The sequence below is a fragment of the Hermetia illucens genome, chromosome 1 (assembly GCF_905115235.1).
Source record: "Hermetia illucens chromosome 1, iHerIll2.2.curated.20191125, whole genome shotgun sequence".
Lineage (NCBI taxonomy): Eukaryota > Metazoa > Arthropoda > Insecta > Diptera > Stratiomyidae > Hermetia > Hermetia illucens.
Window position 1 is genome coordinate 169,186,090 of NC_051849.1, and position 22,962 is coordinate 169,209,051.

Sequence of the window (22,962 nt, forward strand, 5' to 3'; positions counted from 1 at the left end):
CTCAATCACCAACTCCACTTGTAGGTTATGCAACTGTGAAGAGGAGACCATCCAGCACATAACATCTGCGTGCAGGATGTTGAGCAGTACCGAGTACACCAATCGTCATAACTCCGTCTGCAAGATTCTCCCTCAAAACCTTCCGTTGAAGTATAACTTAGTGGCAACCTACCATCCTTACTATAAGTATACTCCGCAGAGAATCTTGGAAAATGATCGGGTCAAACTACTGTGGGATCACACTATTGCCACCGACCATAGTGTTAATCATAACTGACCCGATCTAGTTCTGCTCTGAAGGAAGAACGAGCGTGCTTTATAATCGATGTAGCCGTACCGTTGGACCGGAACACTGTTGAAAAACAGCACGAAAAAATCCGGAACTACGGCCCCTTGGCAGACGATATGAAGCAGACTTGGAGACTACAAAAGATCCAAGTAGTCCCAGTAATAATTTCAGCGACGGGATTAGTCCCGCAGAACTTACATAAAGCGCTGAAAACGCTCGATCTTAGGGCTGGACTATACATGGAGATGCAAAAAGCGGTTATCCTTGCAACCTGTGCTATAGTCCGAAGAGTACTGTTCGGTAACAATCTGACCTAATGGGTTTCAGTCGTGATCCGCACTGTCTTCGATATAAGATCCACGTCTCTGTAGTATAGAACCTCCGCCTCATTGGCTGAAGTGTAGTAATACATTTTCGCATGGTCGCACACACTTTGCGTTAAAACGCATCATCGTAGTGATGCGAGCCTTTGAATGTTGCCTTCAGCCCATCGGGGTTCGTGGGCTTTTTTAATTATATATATATATATAAATGTGCTTGCATCTCAATTGAGCATCGGCCCCGCTAAAAACTTCGTATGCATGCCTAAGCGACTCCGTAATGGCCCTTAGTATCTTAGATTCACTTTATTGTGGCACTGATACATATATACATACATATAGAATGTATTTTATGAGTAATATCTAAGGATACAATGCATTCACACAAAATAGAAAATTATTATAACTTTGCCAATAATACCAGAATTTCATTCAAGTTTTCCAGTATTATGTTTGATATTATAATTTACACTTATAATAAATTCTGTCGTACTAAAATGAATTTAAGGGGTAACATCACTATGAAGGCCTAAAAAAGCGATTTTTTGGCAATTGTTTCGAGTGGAAGCAAATGCCGTAGAGGAATACAAATTAGAACGATTATTACGCGCATATTTAAGTATATTGCAGTCAATTTTAGCAAAAATATATGTAAAGGTTGCGCCACTGCAGCAATCCTCCTGAAGCCTGGCGAATTTGAGATGCTCTGCGCAATATCTAGTCCTAATTTTATGCTAGACAAATAAAAAAAAATCGAGAATACCTTATTATTGTCACTCATTGCGAAATTTATTGGCGAAAACTATTCTTTTCTATGTGAAATTTCGCAGATAATATAAATTTACTCAAAAAAAATTTATTTTATGATCGAACGTTCTAGAGTTTTCTCTTCTTTCTGTAATCGTTTATAGAAATCGATTTTATCTTTTATATATACTTTGAAAGAAAAATATATTGGGACACTATAGAAATATTAAATCAAATTTCAAAATGTTTACCAAGTTACAGCAAATAGAAGAGCACGCACCATATTGACGTGCCCATAAAACGAAAACCTCGTTCTTCAACTGTGAAGGATAACTAAAATTCTGTTGAACCAATTGCGCTGAAATTTGTACACATTATTAGCTCTGGTTCGATTATGTTTATTATTTTCGAGGTGTTACAATCTCGGCAGATGCCGGATTTTACCTAATATTAGCACTAAGTACCCAGCATTCAGGCTCGGACGATCCTATCTACTTAACTGGTGGTGGTGGCCGATGGTAGGTTAATGGAAGAATCCGTCGAGAACGCCCCGCAACATCGAGCACGTATGCAGAATGGTGTACTTCTGTATGGTTTGAACCAGACTGTGCGAAAGTCGCAGGACATCAAGGAAAGCTGTGAGGGGCTTAGGCACAATATCTGTAGCTGACAATATTATGGGACCTACAACCACCCGCTTGAGATGTCAATTTCTTTGATTTCTCGAGCCAATGGCTCATAGTTCACCTTCTTCTCCACGTATTTCCGTAATATACGCGGAGTGACCCGTCTTGTCAACTAACAACACATCAGGCTTGTTGTGTGTAATATGGCGGTCATTATTATTTAATTAATTATTTCTTATTTTTATTCCGACTTTTCAATGAAAAAAGTGTGAATTTTTTTTTGATTCGTACGATGGAGGCCAATATACAGAATAAGAAAACAATTTTTCTTGCTAACAACCCAAGTTTCCGAGGAATACATGAGGACTGGCAAGATCATAGTCTTGTACAGTAAGAGCTTTGACCCTATGGTGAGACGTTTCGAGCGGAACAGTCTTTGTAAGCTGAAATAGGCTCTGTTGGCTGACAACAACCGTGCGCGGATTTCATCATCGTAACTGTTATCGGTTGTGATTTTCGACTCTAGATAGGAGAAATTGTCAACGGTATCAAAGTTGTATTCTCCTATCCTTATTCTTCTTCGTGTTTGACGCAATGGAAAGATTGCATTTTTTATTGCCGAAAAAAATCTAAAAATAGGTTGAAATATCAGAAGTTATAGAGCAAACGCTCCTAAAACAACTAATGTGGAGTTGTTATTTGTGCTATTGTTAAATGATAGAATTCCTTGTGTCTCATAAATGTTTATTCTTAACTCGATGAAAAACTGTTCCACTCTATCCAATAGAAATATAACTATAAAGGTGAAATTGTAGGAAGTACTATATAATCCATATTAAATCTTATTAAAATAGTAGTTTGTCGTTAAATCGTCGTAAAATACCTCGACTCAAATAAAATTAACAATAATTATATTAATTATATATTTTATATTTACTGAGAACCCTTCTCAAGTATATGTACCTTACAAGTGTAAACTTTGCAAAAGTTTCGCCGATATCCTGTTATTATTAGCCGCATTTTGAGGCATCATATATAAAATGTTATTATCTTCAGTGAATAACTTAAATTACTGAATGCATATCCATTATGAACGTAACAAGCTGGGAAATCGGGAGCTGAACGCTTCAGGTATGAGAGGGTTTGCGTATTTCTTTTATAAAAACATTTAAGTGGACATTTGTCTCATTAGTACCTAGCACGTAATATATGTATACACAATGTGACAATATCCATTTTCGCGTGATACTGACATTTAAAGTTCTTGATACATGATACATTGGATTTCGTGATTCTAGGATGAACTTAAGGGGGGTCAAGTCAATTACTAAAAATTATAGTAATATAATATTAACTTTATTTGAACAGACATCGGTATGTAGGGTATTTCAGAGCCTAGGCATCATATAGCGGTAACCTCTTGATTTTTGTCAAATTTTTGGGTTGCGTAGTTTCTGCGAATGGGTCCGTTGAAGAAATGGCCACTTTCGACCCCCGAACTCCCCGCATACAGTAAACCGATTTTAATAATGATCAAATTTGGTTGAATTCCGAATAATTCTTCCCAGTAAAGAAAATCTCAAAAAGCATGTAAAGAAAAGCCCTCTAAAGCGGTTTGCTCCTTTAAGTATATTTTCCCACAGTTTTTCCATCGCTTGCCGCAGAGGGAAAATCTAATCTGTTGCTGATTTGCCTGGAGTGAAGTCTCTTACAAAAGGGTAACAGCTAGCTGCTTTGAAGCTCCTCCTCTGTACAGGGAGCGAGCTTTACATGGAAAAATGCGCAAATAGTTATTCCGTTTGCATTCCCGAGATCGTCGTAGTGCTGTTGGTCCATTCCGAAGCTCCTTTTGTGGCTTCGCAACAAATTGTTTTTCCTATTGGGTTGTCAGCCTTACCCAACCCCCAATATGGAGGACCAGTTCGTACAATTTTCCTCGTTTCTAGGCGTGGGAGACTCGCCTTCATTCTTCTCCGTCTGTAGCTTTTCGTTAGGAAAGAGCTCCCAGCGATCACCACGTGGAGGTGGAGATCGGGTTTGGTAGTAGAGCTGTTGGTGTTGGTTCAGCAGGCGTTTCCCATTTTTATGCTTCATCGTGGGTACCAATTCACTTCCCTTTGACCACAGATCTTTATATAGACTACGGAATTGTTCATCCTCTTATAGAGGCCCAAAAATTCATGGTGATGTGTTTTGGCTGCCCAAAAACCATGTACGGATTTCATCATCGTAGATATTATCGGTTGTGATTTGCGATCCTAGATAGAAGAAATTATCAACGGTCTCCAAGCTGTAGTTTCCTAGTTTTAATGTTCATATTTGACCAGTGCCATTTAATGTTATATTTTGCTTAGTTATCATAGCTGACGATGCACCATATATTTCGTCTCGCTTTCATTGATATGTAGCCCAAGATATCGCGCCGCCTACTCGATCAGTTTGCACATCTTGTTCTTCCCATGCTGTCGATGTCGTCAGTATAGGCCAGTAATTGGGTCGACGTAGAGAAGATGGTGCCTCTCTCATTTATCTCAACATTACGAATCACTTTTTCCAGGGCCAGATAACAAAGGGTACATGTCGTGTTGATGTCGAATGGTCTTGAGAGTGATCCTGCTGCTTTTATCCGGCCTCGCATATTGCTCAGAGCCTAGTCTAAACAAATAATTTCGTCGGGATACTGAATTTTCCCGTGATCGTGTACAGTTTTACGCTGGCTATGCTATCATAGGCAGCCTTAAACTTGATGGAAAAATGTTGCAAGTGATGGCCACTACCAACAATTTTTCCATCGCTGCTGGAGAGAGGAAATCTGATCTGTTGTTGATTTGCCTAGAGTGAAGCCTCTTTGGTACTGGCCGATGATGTTCTGGGCGTATAGTTCTCAGCAACATGATACCTCTATACCTCTCTGCGTGATATCCGTCTTTTCAAGTATGGATCAGATAATGCCTCTTTGTCAAACATCAGACATTGATTCGCTGTTTCACCCCTTAGCATCAGTTGACGAATCGCTTAGTGTTGTTGATCCCGTTCATATTTAACCTCGTAACGACTTATGATTTTTAAGCCGATGAATTGCACGGACTGCTTTTTTCCATACTTGGTGGTGGCAGCATTTTTCCGTCATCTTCAGTTTTCAGGCCCTCCAACTCCCCAAAATTCGGGTTCATCAAAATACTCAACCCATCGCTCTTATATGCCCTTTCTGTCAGAAAGTAAATTTCCCACTAAATGCCATAGTTTTGTCGGGTGTACATTTGTAGAATAACCCACTTTCATCCACATTTAAAATGTCCTTTATCAATTTCGGCAATTTCATTTTCCAATTGCATACTTCTCGTTAGTTCACGCTGCCAATCTCCCCACACTTTTAAATGGAATGTTTCTGCTCTCAGAACCTTCAACCCAATCCGTACTAGCTTCGAAATCACTCTTACCCCATTTCGGAGCAAATTCTTCTGCTTTTGCTTCAACTAAGGACCCACTAACATTTTTATCTCTCGATTGTTTAAATCATTTAAGGACACATTCACCAACGTCAGGATTTGTGGAACCTCTAACTCTCTCTTTTTATCTTTATTTCCACGCCCTTTTCATACGAAATCTAAACATCAAGTTCAAAATTGAAATATTTTCTAAAATACTTCGAATTATCCAAAAAGGATTCAAATTATCCAAAAAAGATTCGAATTATCCACAAGGGCGAGTTTGATTTATCCACGATTTCTAAATATCAAGGTTCGACTGTATCAGTAATCATGAAACAACCTGAATCGAGTTCCCAAGACATTACAGACCGCTTCACAGGCCGACATCATCACTAAATCCTACACACAGCTCCGTCAACAATGCAACCAGTAGAACCATGTTGCATACATTGTTTTTGCGCATAAAACAAGAACAGCAAATGCATTCCAAGGGTCAAATTTGAAGTATCAAAGATCCCCTACAACAGTTAATAAAAACAATGACTGTTGCATTCCTTTAAAATTCTTTGGTTAATTTGTGATGAAGCATTCGGATAATGCACTTATGGTATTCCATCTAAACAACAAACTATTAGCGGAATAAACCTCAACAGCACATGAACGCAATTAAATTCTAAATTGATGAAATTGGCTCCCAATTGAGTTGAAGGTTGAAACGAATGCTGACGCTCTGCCTTTTTTCACAAATATACATACATGCCATGTTCATACTTATAAATTTAGACTCGCTTGAATGCTTGGAATTAAGCTTACATTGGTGCTATTGCTTCCAATAGTGTAAACCAAGTAAGCGGCTTCAAAATGAAATGCTACATCGCAGCTTTTGGATAAAGAGAGCAATGTGTAAATACCTAAGAGAAAAGTGAATTTTCGAACCTATAAATATCGTTGAATTACCGTTCCCAATATATGGACAAAGCCATTCGAATAAAAACTTAGTATTTACGCTTTGTACTACGACTGATTTTAAACGATGCTCTTTCTAATATAAACAAGTAAGAGGAGAAAAATGACTCAAACCCCTCAAACCTATGTAAACTTTCTAAATTTTATGGTCGCAAACTACACATGTTGGTAACGTCTGTGCACTCGGAAAAGCTCACTATAGACAACCTGTTACACTAGACGATTACATCACGTTGAAATATATTATTATCAGGTCATAACAGTCACAGCTACACATCAAAACCTACCTACAAATAATTCAGATTGAATTGAAAAAGCCAATTCTTTATCAGACGAAATCAGAAAAAAATATCTCCCACTCTCTGCAGCTGTTATAATTCCAAAAATGTTTACTTTTTTTATATATCATATTTACTATAACTATTGAATATATTATGGCTCTTAAGGAGTAAAAATTTAAAATTAAAATTATTTTAAGAAAAAATTAAAATAGAACAAAAATTTCTATAAATCAACTATTCTCTACTATAGAAAGACAAGTCGGAACCCAGAGACTCGGCGCCTCGATTATGAAAAGTTTTCTTGATTTTCTATGTAAGAATTTTTGGGTATACGATGGTTCCATTTATATATAGTAATATATAATATATAGTAATTTGACGTGAAAGAGGCAAATTTGATCTACTATAACTTTATTAATAATAGTAGGAATTCCACCAAACTTTCCAGAATGCTGGTTCATATTAAAATCTATATTACTGCAGGATGAACTTAACTTTATTTAAGTACAGATCGTAACAGAGGGTATTTCGGAGCTAGACACTGTGTGGTTCAAAAATAATTCTTGGCACCATTTATCCAGTAATTGAAATTATTTATTATTCATAACACATAATTATAAAACAATGTCACTTTGATTATATAAATGTGATTATATAAATATCTAATTAGAGAAAAAATTGACTTAGCTTTCTTATTGCTCTGCCAGCCTCGTGACTCTCACCCCGCTACCTACAGGTAGGCGAGCCACTCAGGTGAGTGAGTATCAGTTCGTGGTGAATTGCATCGTTCCCGTACGGAGCCCGGACGAATCCATGTTAATTAGCCTGTGCCTCCACACAACCCCACTCCCAGGTGATACCGCGCTTTAGCGATAAACCTGACTCCAGGCCGACCTGGTATCGAATACAGGATCGCTGGGGACTCTCAAATTCTCCCCGTATAACAACTCGGCCAAAGAGGCGGCAAACTGTACGGAAGCCAAGTAAAACGAAAGGCCGATCTTGAAACTACGAGGAGGTATCGTGTGCCATTATAGCTGCCATCAGTGTCCTATGCCAGCGTACCAGCATCCCATTGGATTGCGAGTGGTACGCAGTCGTCCGGTGAGTCCAGGTGTTTGTCCAACTCCAAGAACAAGGTAGACTCGAACTGCATTCCCTTCAGTAATGACTTCGGCTGGAACTCCAAACCGTGGGATTCACTCACGACAAAGAGGCTCGGCGCACGATTATGCGGAAATGTCGGCCAGAGGTATTGCTTCAGGCCACCGCGTGAACCTGTCGATGATTGTGAGGCAATAATTGAAGCCGTGCAAATCTCGCAAGTGGCCAACAATGTCAATGTGGATCGTGTGAAAACGCTTTGTAGACCGGGGAAATGAACCTACTTCTTTCTGTACGGGCTTGGTGACTTTACACTTCTGGCGCGCGATGCACTGTCTGGCCCAGGAGTTAACATCCTCATTCATTGATGGCCAGTAATATCTACTAGTGACAAGCCTTTTCGTTGTCCAAATGCCTGGATGAATAAGCTCTTGTATTGCATGGAACACTTCCTTGCAAAAAGCGGCCAGAATGTATGGCCTAGGCCCCTTTTCAGAGGTCTTGTAGAATATTTCGGAGATTGAGCCGAAAAAGGGAAACTATCGAAATTTGTATTTGGAGTTGTCCCTGAGGCTCTAAAGCATTGCATCACATAGGAACATAATCATGATTTTCGTTTGGAATCATTCAGTATTTTCAAAGAATGAGTTCTATCACATTTTTGTTTCCACAAATCTCTAAAATGATTCTTAAGGAAAACCGTGCTGATTTTCAGTTTAGAATAAATTATCTTCGATATTTTCATAAGATGTCAGTTGTGTGGCGCGGCAGGATTCGCGGCATTCGAAATTTATTTCGAATGTTGCGAATGTGAGCAGTCAGATGACGCTCTCCACACATTTTTAGAACTCGCCACAGGAGTCGAGAGCAGGCGGTGGAAGAGTGCTATTTACGCGGCGGAATGACAAGAAAAAAATGGCGAGTCTTCCGTCAGCCGTGATAAAGAGAAGGAGATTACGAAAAAAGATTTATGGATCTTATGTATAGGAGTTGTAATTTTAATTATTTACATAATATAATAATAAATAATAGTGTTAGCTATAATGTGTAAAATAATGTCGTATTAACTAAATGGGTATTATTAGCTAAAATTGCTCTTCATTTAGTTTTTTTTCGCGCCCTCTGAATTGGGGCTCAACAATATACCCAAAGTTTTCCCTTCTTCTCGTTGGAGACTCAAAGGGATAGTGGGCTAGCAAGCTGCAAATTTTAAAACCTTACTACCGAAACGTCAACAACGCTTCGGATAGGGGTCGACCTCACGGCTACAACCTAAATGTAATACGCAGATCGCAATGGATGATCCAAATGCCTCTGACAGCACCTTGATATGTGATGGGGACACACCGTTTTGGCGACTGTAACGATAATGGAGCCAGGTTCGTGGATTTCTGAAACTTCTGCCGGCTTGTTATTGATGGGACATTGTTCGAGCACAGAGCCTGCCATAAGATCAGTTGGATTTCAACTGACTGACACCGTACAGGCAATCAGATCGACCGCTTCGCGATCAGTAGTAGATTTTGAAGTTGCCTTCTGGATGTGCGTAACAAGAAAGGCACTGACATCGATCTAGAAAGAGATCACCATCTTACCTTCGCTTGCGTTTTGCGTCCGTCACTTCTAGCAGGGTTGAAGAGCTACGGCCCCCAAGGTCAACACCGATCACTTGTATGATCAGTCGTTCGATAGGCATAAGATCTGGCTGACGAATCGATGAACGGAAGGGGTTGAAGGCTCTATTGACCACTGCGAGTGATGGCAGGCGGGACGCGCTCGAACTACGATACCTAGCGAAATCCGTAAAAATCCATACGTGAATAGAGAGAATTTGCTATTCGCTATTCAAGGAAGCGGAAAATATCGCAGAACGCAATGATTTCAGAAGTATATACCGCATCACGAAAAAGCTAGCAGGTGATCCCAAAGCTTTCGATAGTGTTATGAAGGACATTAACGTTCTACTTCACATCCAAGCTACTGAGAAATTGAAGAGGTCGAAAAACACTTCACCACACTTTTTAACTGCATCACAACCGGTGAGCTTGCTCCTCTTATGGATGAAGTGGCTAGTCACCATAGCATGCGGATACCGACCGAGAAGAGAAATCATTTCGGCAATCCATGCACTCAAACGGAATAAAGCCGCTGGGCTTAACGGTCTCAAATTGTTCCTGTTTCAACAAGGTACACCCCTTGATGAGGCGACTCTCTTATGACTGCCCACATATAAAGCAGGCTCACCCGACACCATCTCTTTCTTAACAAGCCCTTTCATAACAGTATTCCGTAGATTTATGTCTCTTGGCTGATGCTGGTCGCGAATGTTTGCGTTTTACCTATATCATACCTTCCTAGCCAATTGATAAGGATACATTCAATAAGGAGCTCTTTGATTAGTCTCTTTTCTCCTGATCTCATCATGATGCGTTGAAGCGGCCAAAAAGAAGTGAAAGCCCCTTCCTCTCGCAGACGTTTGCCAGTCTAATGGCGAATTGCAATGGGAACCGGATGTCATCTGCTAGGGTGCACGATGCCACAACTGCCTCCCAAGCTCTACCCCCAGCTTCCAATGAAAGTTGGACTGCCGTGGGGACTCCAGTCAGGAACTCTGAAAAACTTATATATTTTAAATTGCGTTGGAGAATTATACAAGCTCTTGGTTTTTCACAAGAGGAATTCCAAATTATCTGCATATTTCTTCTTTGTAGCTCACCAATCTGCCTCCGACACGCTCAGGGTTCTTGAGCCAGCACTATTTAAATGTTGTCTGTGCAAAAATCCCTTGCAATTACTGCAGATGCAGCTTTTGTATGGTGGAAGTTTTCCTGTAATATATTAGTGCTGACCATTTTTTCAATTAATGGTTAGGGCTCTTCTCCAACCCTGGAGTATCTTCCTGCTCAACTGATGTGGCACTTCCATGAATCTCGCTGTCCGATTGGGTCCCAGGTCTTGGCCTACCCTCTCCTCCTCGTATGCGTATGTCGGTGAACATGAGCTTTGCGCTGCATCACTTGCAGATCTGCATGACACCAAGGTCTCCAATGATTTCCTGGTCCTCACGAGTTAGTATTTACGCCGGAAATGATTTCGGTAGGTATGTCTAGCCGGATTCTCTCAAGGCACTTGCATAGCTAAGGACGGACTTCTTGGCCGGAATTTCTTATCTCTTGGGTTCGGGTTTAAGTATATGCCCCTTTTGTGAGCTGATCTCTGCTATATTTTTCAACTCCTCCGTCGCCGTAATGTTTTGTTAATACTAGAGTCACCTCGTATAGACTGCTTCCTTCAACACCCATTAACGGTCTTGGTAGACGAGAGGCTTGGTCCCAGGAAATGGTTTACCTTCAAGGGAGCTATATTCCGGATCAGCCTATACTGAAGTTGCTTGACAAAAATTATAGTCCTACTAGACGAAAGGTTTACTTTCTTTATCTTCTTATACTAGGTCAGATAAATCTACACAGTAAGTTCCTCGTTCGGATCGCATCATTTTTAAGGTTTTGTGTGAAACAAAACCGTATTAGAATCGATTCGATGTCTGTCTGTCCGTCTGTCTGTCTGTCTGTCTGTCACACCCGATTTATTCGGAAATGGCTGGACCGATTGTCACGAAAATTGGTAAGAGTATGTGAGCTGCCGTTCCCTTTACATGCAGCAATTGGCGCCATTTTGTGTTAAGTTTAAGGGGGGGCTCCCCATACAGGTGAAAGGAAGCTGCAACATTTTTTTTCAGAAAATTTGGCCATGTGGGGTATCAAATGAAAGGTCTCAATTAGTACTTTTCGAAACTGGTTCAATCTTTGATATTGGGTGAAACATAGGGAAGTGAGGGCTCGAAATATGACCATCAAAAAGTGTAGCAGGTCTCGTTCTCAGAACCTATCCAACCGAAAAATCCGAAAAAAATCACAATGGTGCATCTCTATGAAATCTAGGCCTCAAAATATATCCGGTACCGATGTCTGCAGAAATAAAGTTAATAACAGTATATTTCCACATTTTAGAAATTTACCCGGCACCCCCCTTATGTTCATCGCACAAGTACAAAATTTAGCATAGGTGTGACGAAGAACATGATGCACAATTCGGTCAACAAAGTTATAGGGGGTGAAACTTTACAATTTTTTGTGAATTTCGTGCACTCTACAACCTGCATGACGTCATCATCACATATCAATTTGTCAATACCACAACGAAGTTAGTTCGTATGAATTGGGTGGAAAAGGATTAGGAAAGGATTTTTTAGTCATTTGTATATGAATATCAATTATTCAAACGAGATATGTGTGTATGTAGGTATATAGTATATGCGTGCTAATGGACTTTGCGGGTAGTGCTAAATTCAGATAGATATAAGAAGTAAATCCAAAATATGGGCACGATCAATTTATATACGTGCATATATGTGTACAGTATTCGGAAATAGGCAGTTTGTCTGTTTAGGGTGAGTGTAATATCTACGGCTGTAATATGTACGTATGTCTCGTAGTTTGGAAAAATATGAAGGAGTATGTTGGATTTGTAGCTATATACGGATAGAAAAATGTGAAATTTCTTAGATAAGATGAACACAAGACCTTTATACCCGAAGCGCGAGCATCTCTGAACCATTATTTATATGATTCATGCTATCATATGATTTAAATTATCCCCTAAATGGGGCGCAATAATTCACTGTAAGGTGACTCAATGACTGTGTAACATATGTACATGCATCGTAAGGAGGAGGTGGGAGAATTTCACTCGACGTCCAGATGACTTAGTTTTTAGAGCGCTAGGCTTCCGCAGCGGAATGTCACGGTCCAAATCTCAGTGGCGGCAGAGGGAATAGTATCGCGACTGGATGTCGGGTACCACTCGGGCTAACTGTGAAAGAATACCTGACTAAAGTCAAGATAATAATCACGGGATAGCGCGATGCTAATCACATTACTTCCCATAAGGTGTAGTATACCTCTACGATTTTGAATGAAGCGCTTTAACACTTTCCGAGGAACAAATCTAATTGTATTGTCGCGCCAGCGATTATTATTGGCATTTGCTATTATACCAAGAAATCGGCAAGGTGGTAATTCCCCTATCAGCTGGGGGTTTTGAATTCACTGGAAGTATTCCTGTTTATTGCAAAAGGCAACTAAAAGAGATGGATATTGGCAAGGTAACAACTTTAAACAGTGAACCTTATTATGCTTCAGAAACGAACACCGTGTCTAGTTGAATTTCTCCCATCATCAACGGCACAACAACCGACATCCGACCTAGACCTGCCTCCAGACATCGCAGGTTTTACGCCGACAGCCACCAATCCGATATACCTAAAAGCTACCTGATGTTCTGGCCTACGTCATCGCCCCATCTGAGACAGGGCTTGCTCTGTCTTCTTCTTTTACTATAGATATTTTCCTTATATACTTTGCCGGCTGTATCATACTCACCATATGGATTAAGTGACCCGCCCACCCACAACCAGATGGTTTTGGTATCGCTCATAAATTACGTCGTTTTAGAGACTTTGAAATCGTCCACCCCATGCAAGGAGCAAAAAATTCTTCGGAAGATTCCGAGGCTGCCAACAACCGTGTGCGAATTTCATCGTCGTACTTGTTATTGGTTGTGATTTTCGACCCTAGGTAAGCAAAATTATCAACTGTCTGTTGTAGTCTCCTACCTTCTTATTTGACCAGTGCGATTTGATCTTGTCGCTTCTTTGTTCTTTGGTGCTGACGTTGACACCGGGTACTTCGTCTTGTCTTCATTAATGTTCAGCCCAAGATCTCGCGCCGCCTGCTCGATGTAGATGGGGGCAGTTTGTACATCTCGGGTTGTTCTTCCCATAATGTGAACATCGTTAGTATAGGCCAGTAGTTGGGTTGACTTGAAGAGAATGGTGCCTCTTATATTAACATCTACATCGCGGGCCACTTTTCCAGAGTCAGACCAAAGAGGATGTATGATCATGATGCATATCGTACGGCGCCTTGAAGTCGATGAAAAGATGATGTAAACGTTGTGCATATTTCAACAGATTTTCATCGCTAGCCATAGATAGAAAATTTGATTGTTGCTGATTTGCCTGGAGTGAAGCCTCTTTGGTATGGGCCCATGATATTCTGGGCATATGTGGCTATTCGACCTAGCAAAATAGCAGAGAATGTCTTATAGATGGTGCTCAGCAACGTGATACCTCTATAACTGCATGATATCTGCCTTTTAAGAATGGGATAAATAATGCCTCGTTGCCAATAGTCAGGCTTCGATTAGTTGTCCCACATTTTAAGTATAAGTTATGAATCACTTGGTATAGTTGGTTACTTCCATATTTAACCAATTCGCTTGTAATTCCATGGGTTTTCCGCAACTTTGTCCGATTTGTCCGCCATCTTCAGTTGGTGGGATCTTCTCGTCGATATTTTGGTTGTCCAGAAGTTCATCAAAGTACTCATTCCTTCGTTCTAATATGCTCATTCTGTCGGAAATCTGATCTCCTTCTTTGTCACGGCAGGATGAGAATCAAGGCCTTCCGCCCCTGTTGCGGTTTCTCCCTGCACTTTACAAGTTCACAGGTTCTCCCAGGCTTCCTGTTTCTATCTGTGAAGTCGTTTCTCCACTCGACATGATAGGTCTCTGAGAGTGCCCGCGTTCTTTCAGAATATTCATCATTGTCCGGTATGCGACGTTCTTCCGTTCCGTTGCTAGCTTACATTAATCGTCGAACCAGTCGCCTCTATTTTTTTTGCAACTGGGGCCAAGTATGTTTGTGGTCGTATCCATGATGACGTTCTTCAGGTGATTGTGAAGATCATTTGTAGATGCTTCATCTGCAGAATCTCTGTAAGCTGCGGTTATTGTGGCATCCATTTCCCCTTATAAGTATTACAGAAGGCTTTATCATGGATGGCTTCAATGTTTACTCTCACCTGATTGTCAGAAGCGATTCGAGGTGGTATTGTTGCTGAGAGCACCATGCCAACGAAACAGTGGTCCGAGTCTATATCAGACCCCTTTATGTACTGACATTCATCAAGGCTGGGAGGTGACAACGTTCGATTAGCACGTGGTTAATTTAGTTGAACGTCGTCCCATCCCCCACGCAAACCAGATACTTCCAATAACCACTTCGTGCGACACTGCCAGGTGGATAGTCCACAGTCCGTTTTCATTGGTAGTTTTGTATAAGCTGTGGAAGCCAACGTATCACCTGTATACGGACACCGTCCCCACTTATCTGTTAAAATCTCCAAGTATGATTTTGATATTATACTTGAAGAAGGCTTCGAGGGTTCGTTCTACTGCCTCGTAGAAGGTATCCCTCCTAGTGGAATACTTGGTACAATTTGTCCTGTTTTTGGGCCCGGAAAAAACGGCTTCATCATTGTTTGCCTGCTGTTTTTCGTTAAGAAACAGATGTTGGTTCACCAGGCTTTGCCCAGGTTTTATGCTGCATCGTAGATACCATCATCCCTTTAATCGTCAGCATAAATTCGATTGAAACTTATTCCACCCCCTGCTATACTCTAGACCCAAACCACGGAATTTTTCGTTTCCTCTGAATTCGTTTCTAAACCAAAAAAGACCATTCCAACAAAACTGACAAAATTCATAACTACTCGTATAAACTTGTTTCATTCTTTGATTCGATTCTATAATGCGCTAACACCTGTTGTTAACAATCCCTGCACTTAACTTCTTCACGCTTTTTAAAAACGGCGCCCAACGTGGGACCCCACACCTTAGGAAATATTTTCGATAATACTGTTATTTGATTAAACACTGTCGGAGGCTCTTTAATATGTTATATTATAGATTGCTTAAAATGACTAACTAACTTCTATAGTCTATAGTCAACTCTAAGTAATTTCTTAATGCCTCTCTCGTCAGCCGAGTTCATTCCGTATCATCGCCCTGGTTTTACTTCAAACGCTGCTTTATCTATTTATTTTTCAAAATTACGAATTTATCTTATAAATATCTTATCAACTCTAAAAATGATTTCCGAACTGGCTGCCTTCCAGTTAGAGACTAGTATTATTCCCTCAAAATCTCATTCATCCATTCATTATTATGCAGCAACTTTTGCAAGCCATATCGTAGTTTAGCTGATATCTACTCTAACAGTAGTATCTCACAGTGTAACAAGATATAAACAATTTACCATAGTAGTGATCGGTGGTTTCTTAGAGGCTATTTTTACAACTTGTTCTTTACGAAGATTCAGCGGTTCGCTCACCTTGGAGGTCGTTTCTTCGCCGGGTTCCGCCGAAGTCAACTCCCCTTTGGGGGCTAAGTCACTTTGATAGTCGCATTGCGAGCTTTCAATAGTACTAGTTCCGCGCTCGTCGAAATCGTTAGTTTACGCGTTGCGCTCTCGACGTGGAAATCTACACGTTGCGAATTCTATACTTACAACTATTTGTGATAAACGAAAACAAACGGTCTGGGAATCACACGTGGATTTTCATATAAAGTTAATTGCAACGGGTCAAGAGAGTGTTGAAGTGCAAAGTGCGAAATTGTCAAAAGTAAGACGACTTAAAGAAATGCGCATAGTGTGCACTGAAGCGGGTCCATTCACAAATAAGTGAAAGTTAAATATAGAACCAATTCCAATTCGATTCAATCGCCCTTGGTGAAGCATATTTTGTAATTGCAAAATTTTTTGCTCGAGTGCCGTCCCACTAACTTCATTTTGTGTTGATATTGGCAATTTAGGTTTTTCTCACTAATCATACGTTAAAAGCAAATGAGTCTGCTTTAGTATTAAATATTATGATAGTGGATTTTCGGGTCAAGTGTAAGGTCATTGCCGCAAAAGACCTTTGAAAATATATTTCAAAAACACAATATTCATTCAATAACTCCCAATATTGCAAAATGTAAACTCCATGAAGACATGGGCATCTAACTGTGTCCTCGTAAGTCAGAGATAACGCTAAATTAGTTTACTTGGTGATAACAGAAAACAGCGACGATAATACTAATGAAATCCCAAATGGCTGTCTCCCTTGAAGGTGATGTCTGAAGCCTCTCAAGTCGAACATATTGAAATTGTTATCTATAGCATGACACTGCTAGAATGCTACTATTTTGGGCGACTACATAGCATTAGATACACAATTCTGATAGTGACTTTTTGGTCTTCCGGGCAAAGTCCATATTCTTGGGATAATATATACGGAAAATTTGAATTTGTAGCACCCGCCGAGACGCTAGATAGCATCATTACTAACACAGTTGTTCGACAGAAGTTTCATTTGGGGGGAAAGCACATAGAATGTAATGAATTCCCAATTCGGTTAATAGTAACACAACCCCCAAATAGTAGATTTTGGTATTAACAGTTGTAAACACTCGAAACCGAGCAGTTAGTTGTGTCTATTTGGATGGTAATTACAAAAGCTTCTCGATAACACATCAAATTTAAATCTAAAGATAAATTAATTGAGAAACTAAATCCCTCTCTAGAATAATGCACGCGACCAGCAAAAGTTAGAAATTTTTGCTTTTAAAGTTCAAGTTCGGTCTTTTGTGGGTCATTAACATTGACATTGGCGGTAAGTTGCATTCGTAAAAAACTTGTTTCAAGCTTTATAGGCATAACCACTTCTACGGCGCCAAACGAACGGGTAGTTTTGGAACTGTTATAATAATATTACTTCCAAATCAAGCAATGTGGATACTGTATTTCCTTAAATTAAGGAAAATATAAATGAACAGTGGCTTTTCGCTAAGAAAAGTGAGTTCGCGAAATAATAGGTTCTCTTTCTAATATAATTGGTTGTTTAGGTACGATCGATTCAACATAATTGTAATTGCAGACTGAAAATTCGAAAATTAGCTGAGGTGAAGAAAAGTCAAAGTGTGGAAAATCATCTGTAGGCGTAGAAAAAATCTAAACTACAAAATTAATACTCACTCCAAAACATAAACGGTATGGTTTATGAGTTCTGCTTGTTCAATAACTGGCCCGCCGCGTCTTGATAAGGTTCACCAATTTACTCGGTCATGGACTTGATCCGGCTAAGTTAAGAGTTGGCTTTCATCAGTTTGGATATTCAGATTCATCTTTGCAACCTTACGGGCGCAACTCCACATCAATCGCGGATGTTCTCATTTCGGACATAATCTAACATCGGATGCCACTAATCTTCATTTCAGTTACTGCGGACTGGTGTTCATTGTCTTTACTAGTCGGCCAACACTTGGAACTAACTAGGGCGACATACAAGCTACACTGGCCCGTGAAGTAATTTTATTTGAACAACGTCGCGGACCATTACAAAAACCTTTACGATAACTGGACACTCGGAATGGCAAGAGACATCTGTATCGACTTGCTATGGGGATTGTGGTTACGTTCACCTTCGGGCCTCGACGTGGTGTTGCGTTTCAACACGGGTGCCGTACTCCTTAGTTTGGTAGAGATTTAGGTAGGTCTTCCATCCACCAGTATGAATTCTGAACCATGCACTTGGCATAGACTGGTACCGTCGCGTCGTAGCTTGCTTCGGCGCGGCTCTGATTGTGGTCACAAAACCAATCTGTGTCTTAAGAAGACCGTAGGATTAAGTCTTCATGACAAGTACTCCCATTAAATCCCCTAGGACTGACTGTATGGACTTGTTAAAAGCCGATGTGAACGCACACAGGATATCGAACACTTCTGTTGCGTTAATGACAAGAACGATACTTTGCGGACCAACCATCGAGCCGGGACGGATAGATGGCGAGAATATTTCGAGCAGATTTCAATTGACGAATCTGTTCATCCTCTATTTCCACAATCAATGCCGACATTTGGGACACCTGTGAGCGCAACTGAAGTCGAGGAGGCAATAAAACGAATGAAATTGGGGAGAGCAAGAGGTCCTGATGACATCGCATCTGAGCTCTAGAAAGCGAAGAGTTGGGACCCAGCACTGTGGCTCAGTGAACTTTTTAGTCGGGTTATTCAGGAAGGTAGAACACCATCTGACTGGCAAGAAAGTTTCACAGTTCCAATATGAAACAACTCGGGAAACCGGAAGCTAGACGCTTCAGGTATGAAAAGTATTGTGTATTTCTTTTAAAAAGAGATTTAAGTGTGCATTTGTCCTATTAGTATGTAGCACGTAATATATGCATATATTATGTGAAAATATCCACTTTCAAGTGATATTGACATTCATAGTCTTGAATTTGCCCAGAAACGACAGCTTTGTCCCAGTATAACTTTGTTAATAGTGTGATTTTCACCAAATTTAGTAAGATGCTCTATGCTATAGCCTACAGTGTTGCAAAATGTCATGACTCTAGGGTGAACTTACGGGGGGTTTTCCTGTCAATTACTAAAAATTATAGTTATGTAGTATTATTAACTTTATTTGAACAGGTATCGGTATGGAAGGTATTTCAGAACCTAGGCACCATAAAGTGGTAGGCCCCTGATCTTTTTTCAGATTTTTCGGTTGGGTAGTTTCTGAGAATTGGTTCGTTAAAGAAATGATCACTATCAACCCCCACCTTTCCAACAAATGGCAAAACTAAGACCGGCTTCGAAAACCGACCTTTAATTTGATACCCCACATGACTATATTTGATGAAAAAAAATGTATACCCTCTTTTGCATGTATGGGGACCTAGACGTAAAAGGATGTAACTCACTACATGCGTGAGCGTTCACAATTCCCACCTTTCTACTAAATTTGGTGTCAATCGCTATAACCGTCTCCGAGAAAAATGCGTGCGACGGATCGTCCTGTCCGGTTACTTTCCTATACCATGAAGACTTTTGAACGCATTCCTGACAACCGTATTCACGAAATCGTTGAAATAACCGCGAATCAAGCCGGATTTGTCATGAACTGCGGAACTACTGACGCAATACACGCTGCGCGATTACTCATGGAGAAACACCGTGAGAAGTATCGCCCTCTTTACATTGCCTTTCTGGATCTAGAGAAAGCGTTTGACTGTGTACCACACGAATTCATCTGGTATGCTTTACGACAACACTTCGTACCAGAAGAACTCGTGCGTTGGGTTCAATTGCTCTACCACGATCCGAAAAGTAAAGTTCGAAGTGTGCCGGTTTATCAATACCGTTTCGTGTCTCTGTTGGTGCTCATCAAGGAAATCGCCCTCCCACCACTCCTCTTTGTTTTTGTTATGGACACCGTCACACGGGATATCCAACGTCCAGCGCCCTATACAATGCTTTATGAAGATGATGTTTTCCTAGCACCCAATAGCAAAAGTGATCTCGAGCAACCTGTCCAAAAATATTATGATCGCCCCATGCAACACGGTCTCAGGTTGAATCTAAAAAAACTAAATTTTTGACGATCGATCCCCACGAAACAGGCACAATCACTCTCAGCGACAATGACCTGTCCAGAAATTTAAATATAAATTGAATATATATAAATATATAAATATATTAGATTTAAATACCTCGGGTCAATGCTATCAGCCAACGGAGAACTGCATTATGAAATTGCTTCACGAAACAACGCAGCCTGGATGAAGTGGCGTTCCATAACTGGTGTTCTTTGTGATCGACATATCAACAAACGTCTCAAACCTAAAATTTACCGCAATGTCGTTATCCTGTCGCCCTCTATGGTCCTGAGTGTTGATCGACTATAAAAGACAATGAACGGCGTCTTGCGGTAATGGGGACGAAGATGTTGCGTTGGACTAGTGGCCTGACACGTTTCGATCGCATCCAAAATGAGGACATTCGCGATCATTATGGGGTTGCACCGATCGTGAAAAAATTGCGAGAGAGGCGTCTTTGATAGTCATGTAATTCGCGCTAACGAGGATTTACTTGCCAAGATTGGTCTGAACATCAAAGTCGACGGTAAACGACCAAAAGGACGGCCGAAATAACGGCGGCTTGATACGCTGAATGGTGATTGAAAAGCCTCGAGGGCGCATCCAGATCAGGCATTTGATAGCATCAAATCGCGAAACCGATCACGACTAGCCGATCCCGCTTGTGAACGAATTGGACTTTGATTTGAACATTCTGCTGGACTGCCTTTCTTTCCCATTTTGGAACGGTTCAGAAAATTGTCTACTGAAGGTTTCGTTGATCATCATGCTGGCTCACCCCTGGCCTGCCGATCAGCAGGACCAAAAGCGACTACAGATATTGTTGATTCCGAACACAGAAATTTAAAATCCCGACATGGGTAGAGATTATATAGACCGGAAATCAACAAAGAGATTAGATATCCACTGTATGCAGGCGTCAGATTTTCACAAATCCATGCAGATTTCATTCGTCCTCAGCTCGCTTTCCTCGTTTCGAATTGTAAGATTAAGATTATCTCGTCCTCTCGTTGTCTTATCGAATCTTTGATATGTAAGACGCCCAATATCGACAAGCGATGATTTTGTAAGGCAGGACTTTGCTGCCAGCAAAAATGATGCCGTCTTATGATACTATAGGCGATCGACGTCTTGAAGTTTACACTATAAAATGCAGGAAGGTGAGACAACGATTAAATTTACCATGTATTGACTGGCGTCGCGATTATACTTAGAGATTTCAATGTGGACATTTTATTGAGTAAGTGAACTACTAAAGGAAATGATTTTATAGTCGTTTTTGTCGAATCGTATATCACAGCTTTTGGCACTACAACGTCGAATTTCTTACAGAGTAGAGATAACGGTGTATCTATTATGAAAGACTAGTACAAGTTCTTCCAGCTTCCAAGTCAGACTACCAAAATTGTTTGTGCAGACATGGAGTTATGCGGTTCGGTCAGATTTGCGGACAACCTAACGTCGTCCTTGCATTAAAATTATCAACAAGGCGGGGCCTGCATTGCGACCGGGGTGGAAACATAGCATCTTTCCGGGTCATAATATTATTGATTATTGAACCACGATCATGGTTATTTGTTTTTTACTGACATTCAAGTCATTTATAACCGTTATCGAGACAACCTAATGAGATCAGGGTCTTGAAATGTGTTGGAGCACTTCATTCAAGAACACTACAAAATTACAATACCCTGTAGGAAGCAATGTAATCAGCATTGCCTTCGTACGTAATATTACCCTGATTTGACTCGGGTATTTATTCACAGCTGTGTTGACTAGTATTTGACGTTAAGTCACAATAGAAATCACGCTGCCACCAGTGAGATTTGAACCGTGGCCCACCGCACGACAACCTAGTGTTATAACGACTGAGCTATCATTTGATCTGTCTTAGGGATTCACCATTTCTGCCAGAAGAAATAAATCAAACATTTTCAATAGGTACCTAAACGCAAAAAGAAATGTGAAAAATTTGGTTAACCTAATAAAAGACCCCGGTTTGCAATTCCAATTTGATATCTTGCTGGTGAGGCCATTTTTCAACTAGATATAACTCGGTGAATTGAAGTATAAAAAAGATGCTTTCCTTTTATTTTATATTCCAACCTTCTCTGGTCAGTTAACCCCAAATGGACTTCTCTATTAACAGAGATGATTCGGGCTTCGAATAGTTAATTAGTTTAGTTGAGTGGAGGAAGCGGCAACTCCACCCACTCAGACCTTTGTTAGGCCCATTGTACTATTCCTAGAAATCATCAATTCATCGGCTTCTCGCCGACGGTGTTCTCAGGCTTTCGGAAACATTCTCCAGAGACAGAGAATGCGCAGACTCTTCGTTGAAACCATACCAGGGTATGTTCGTCAGAGGTCTGAGGAGTCCGGGCAGCTACATAATAAGTCCAGGGTCGCCTTTTCTTCCTCCTCACATTGGCTGCATATGGCCCAGACCACCACTGCCTTTTTTTCCATGTGATAGTTTAAGGGGCGGTGTCCCGTTAAAAGCCTTGCTAGTGTTTTCATGTCCCACTTCTTAAGGAACAACAAAAATGCCGTTCTGCCGGCAGAAGTTCAAATTTCTCCACTCGGCTCTGTTGGCTGCCAACAACTGTGCCCGGATTTCATTATTGAAGCTTGTTATCGGTTCCTTTTGTTTCATATGAGCAGTGCGATCTGATCGGTTTTTAGGTGCGAGGGACTCACCTTCATTCTTCTCGGTCTGTAGCTTTTCATTAAAAAACAACCCCCAGCGATCACCATATGGAAGTTAAGATAGAAGGCGTTTCCAAGGTTGTATGCTTCATCGTGGGCATCAATCCACGTTCCGCCCCGGGGACTGCACCACCCTTGAAGTGTTAAAAAATACTTGAATTTTATTGA

The 22,962-nt window shown here is 40.6% G+C and overlaps 1 protein-coding gene across 5 annotated transcripts in view; it reads left to right on the top strand.

Moving 5' to 3' along the window:
- The first annotated feature begins 16,072 nt into the window (after window positions 1-16,072).
- The window catches only part of LOC119647150 (pancreatic triacylglycerol lipase-like), a 42,289-nt gene continuing 35,399 nt past the window's right edge, over window positions 16,073-22,962 (top strand). For 2 of the 5 annotated variants that reach the window (XM_038047948.1, XM_038047952.1), the window contains exon 1: window positions 16,073-16,410. Coding sequence is in view for 1 of the 5 variants with exons in the window: in XM_038047950.1 (XP_037903878.1) it covers window positions 16,653-16,682 (30 nt within the window). In the remaining 4 variants the exon portion in view is untranslated. Of the gene's footprint in view, window positions 16,411-16,637; window positions 16,683-22,962 lie in introns of those variants that run through there. The other 3 variants (XM_038047947.1, XM_038047951.1, XM_038047950.1) reach the window with 2 other exon arrangements.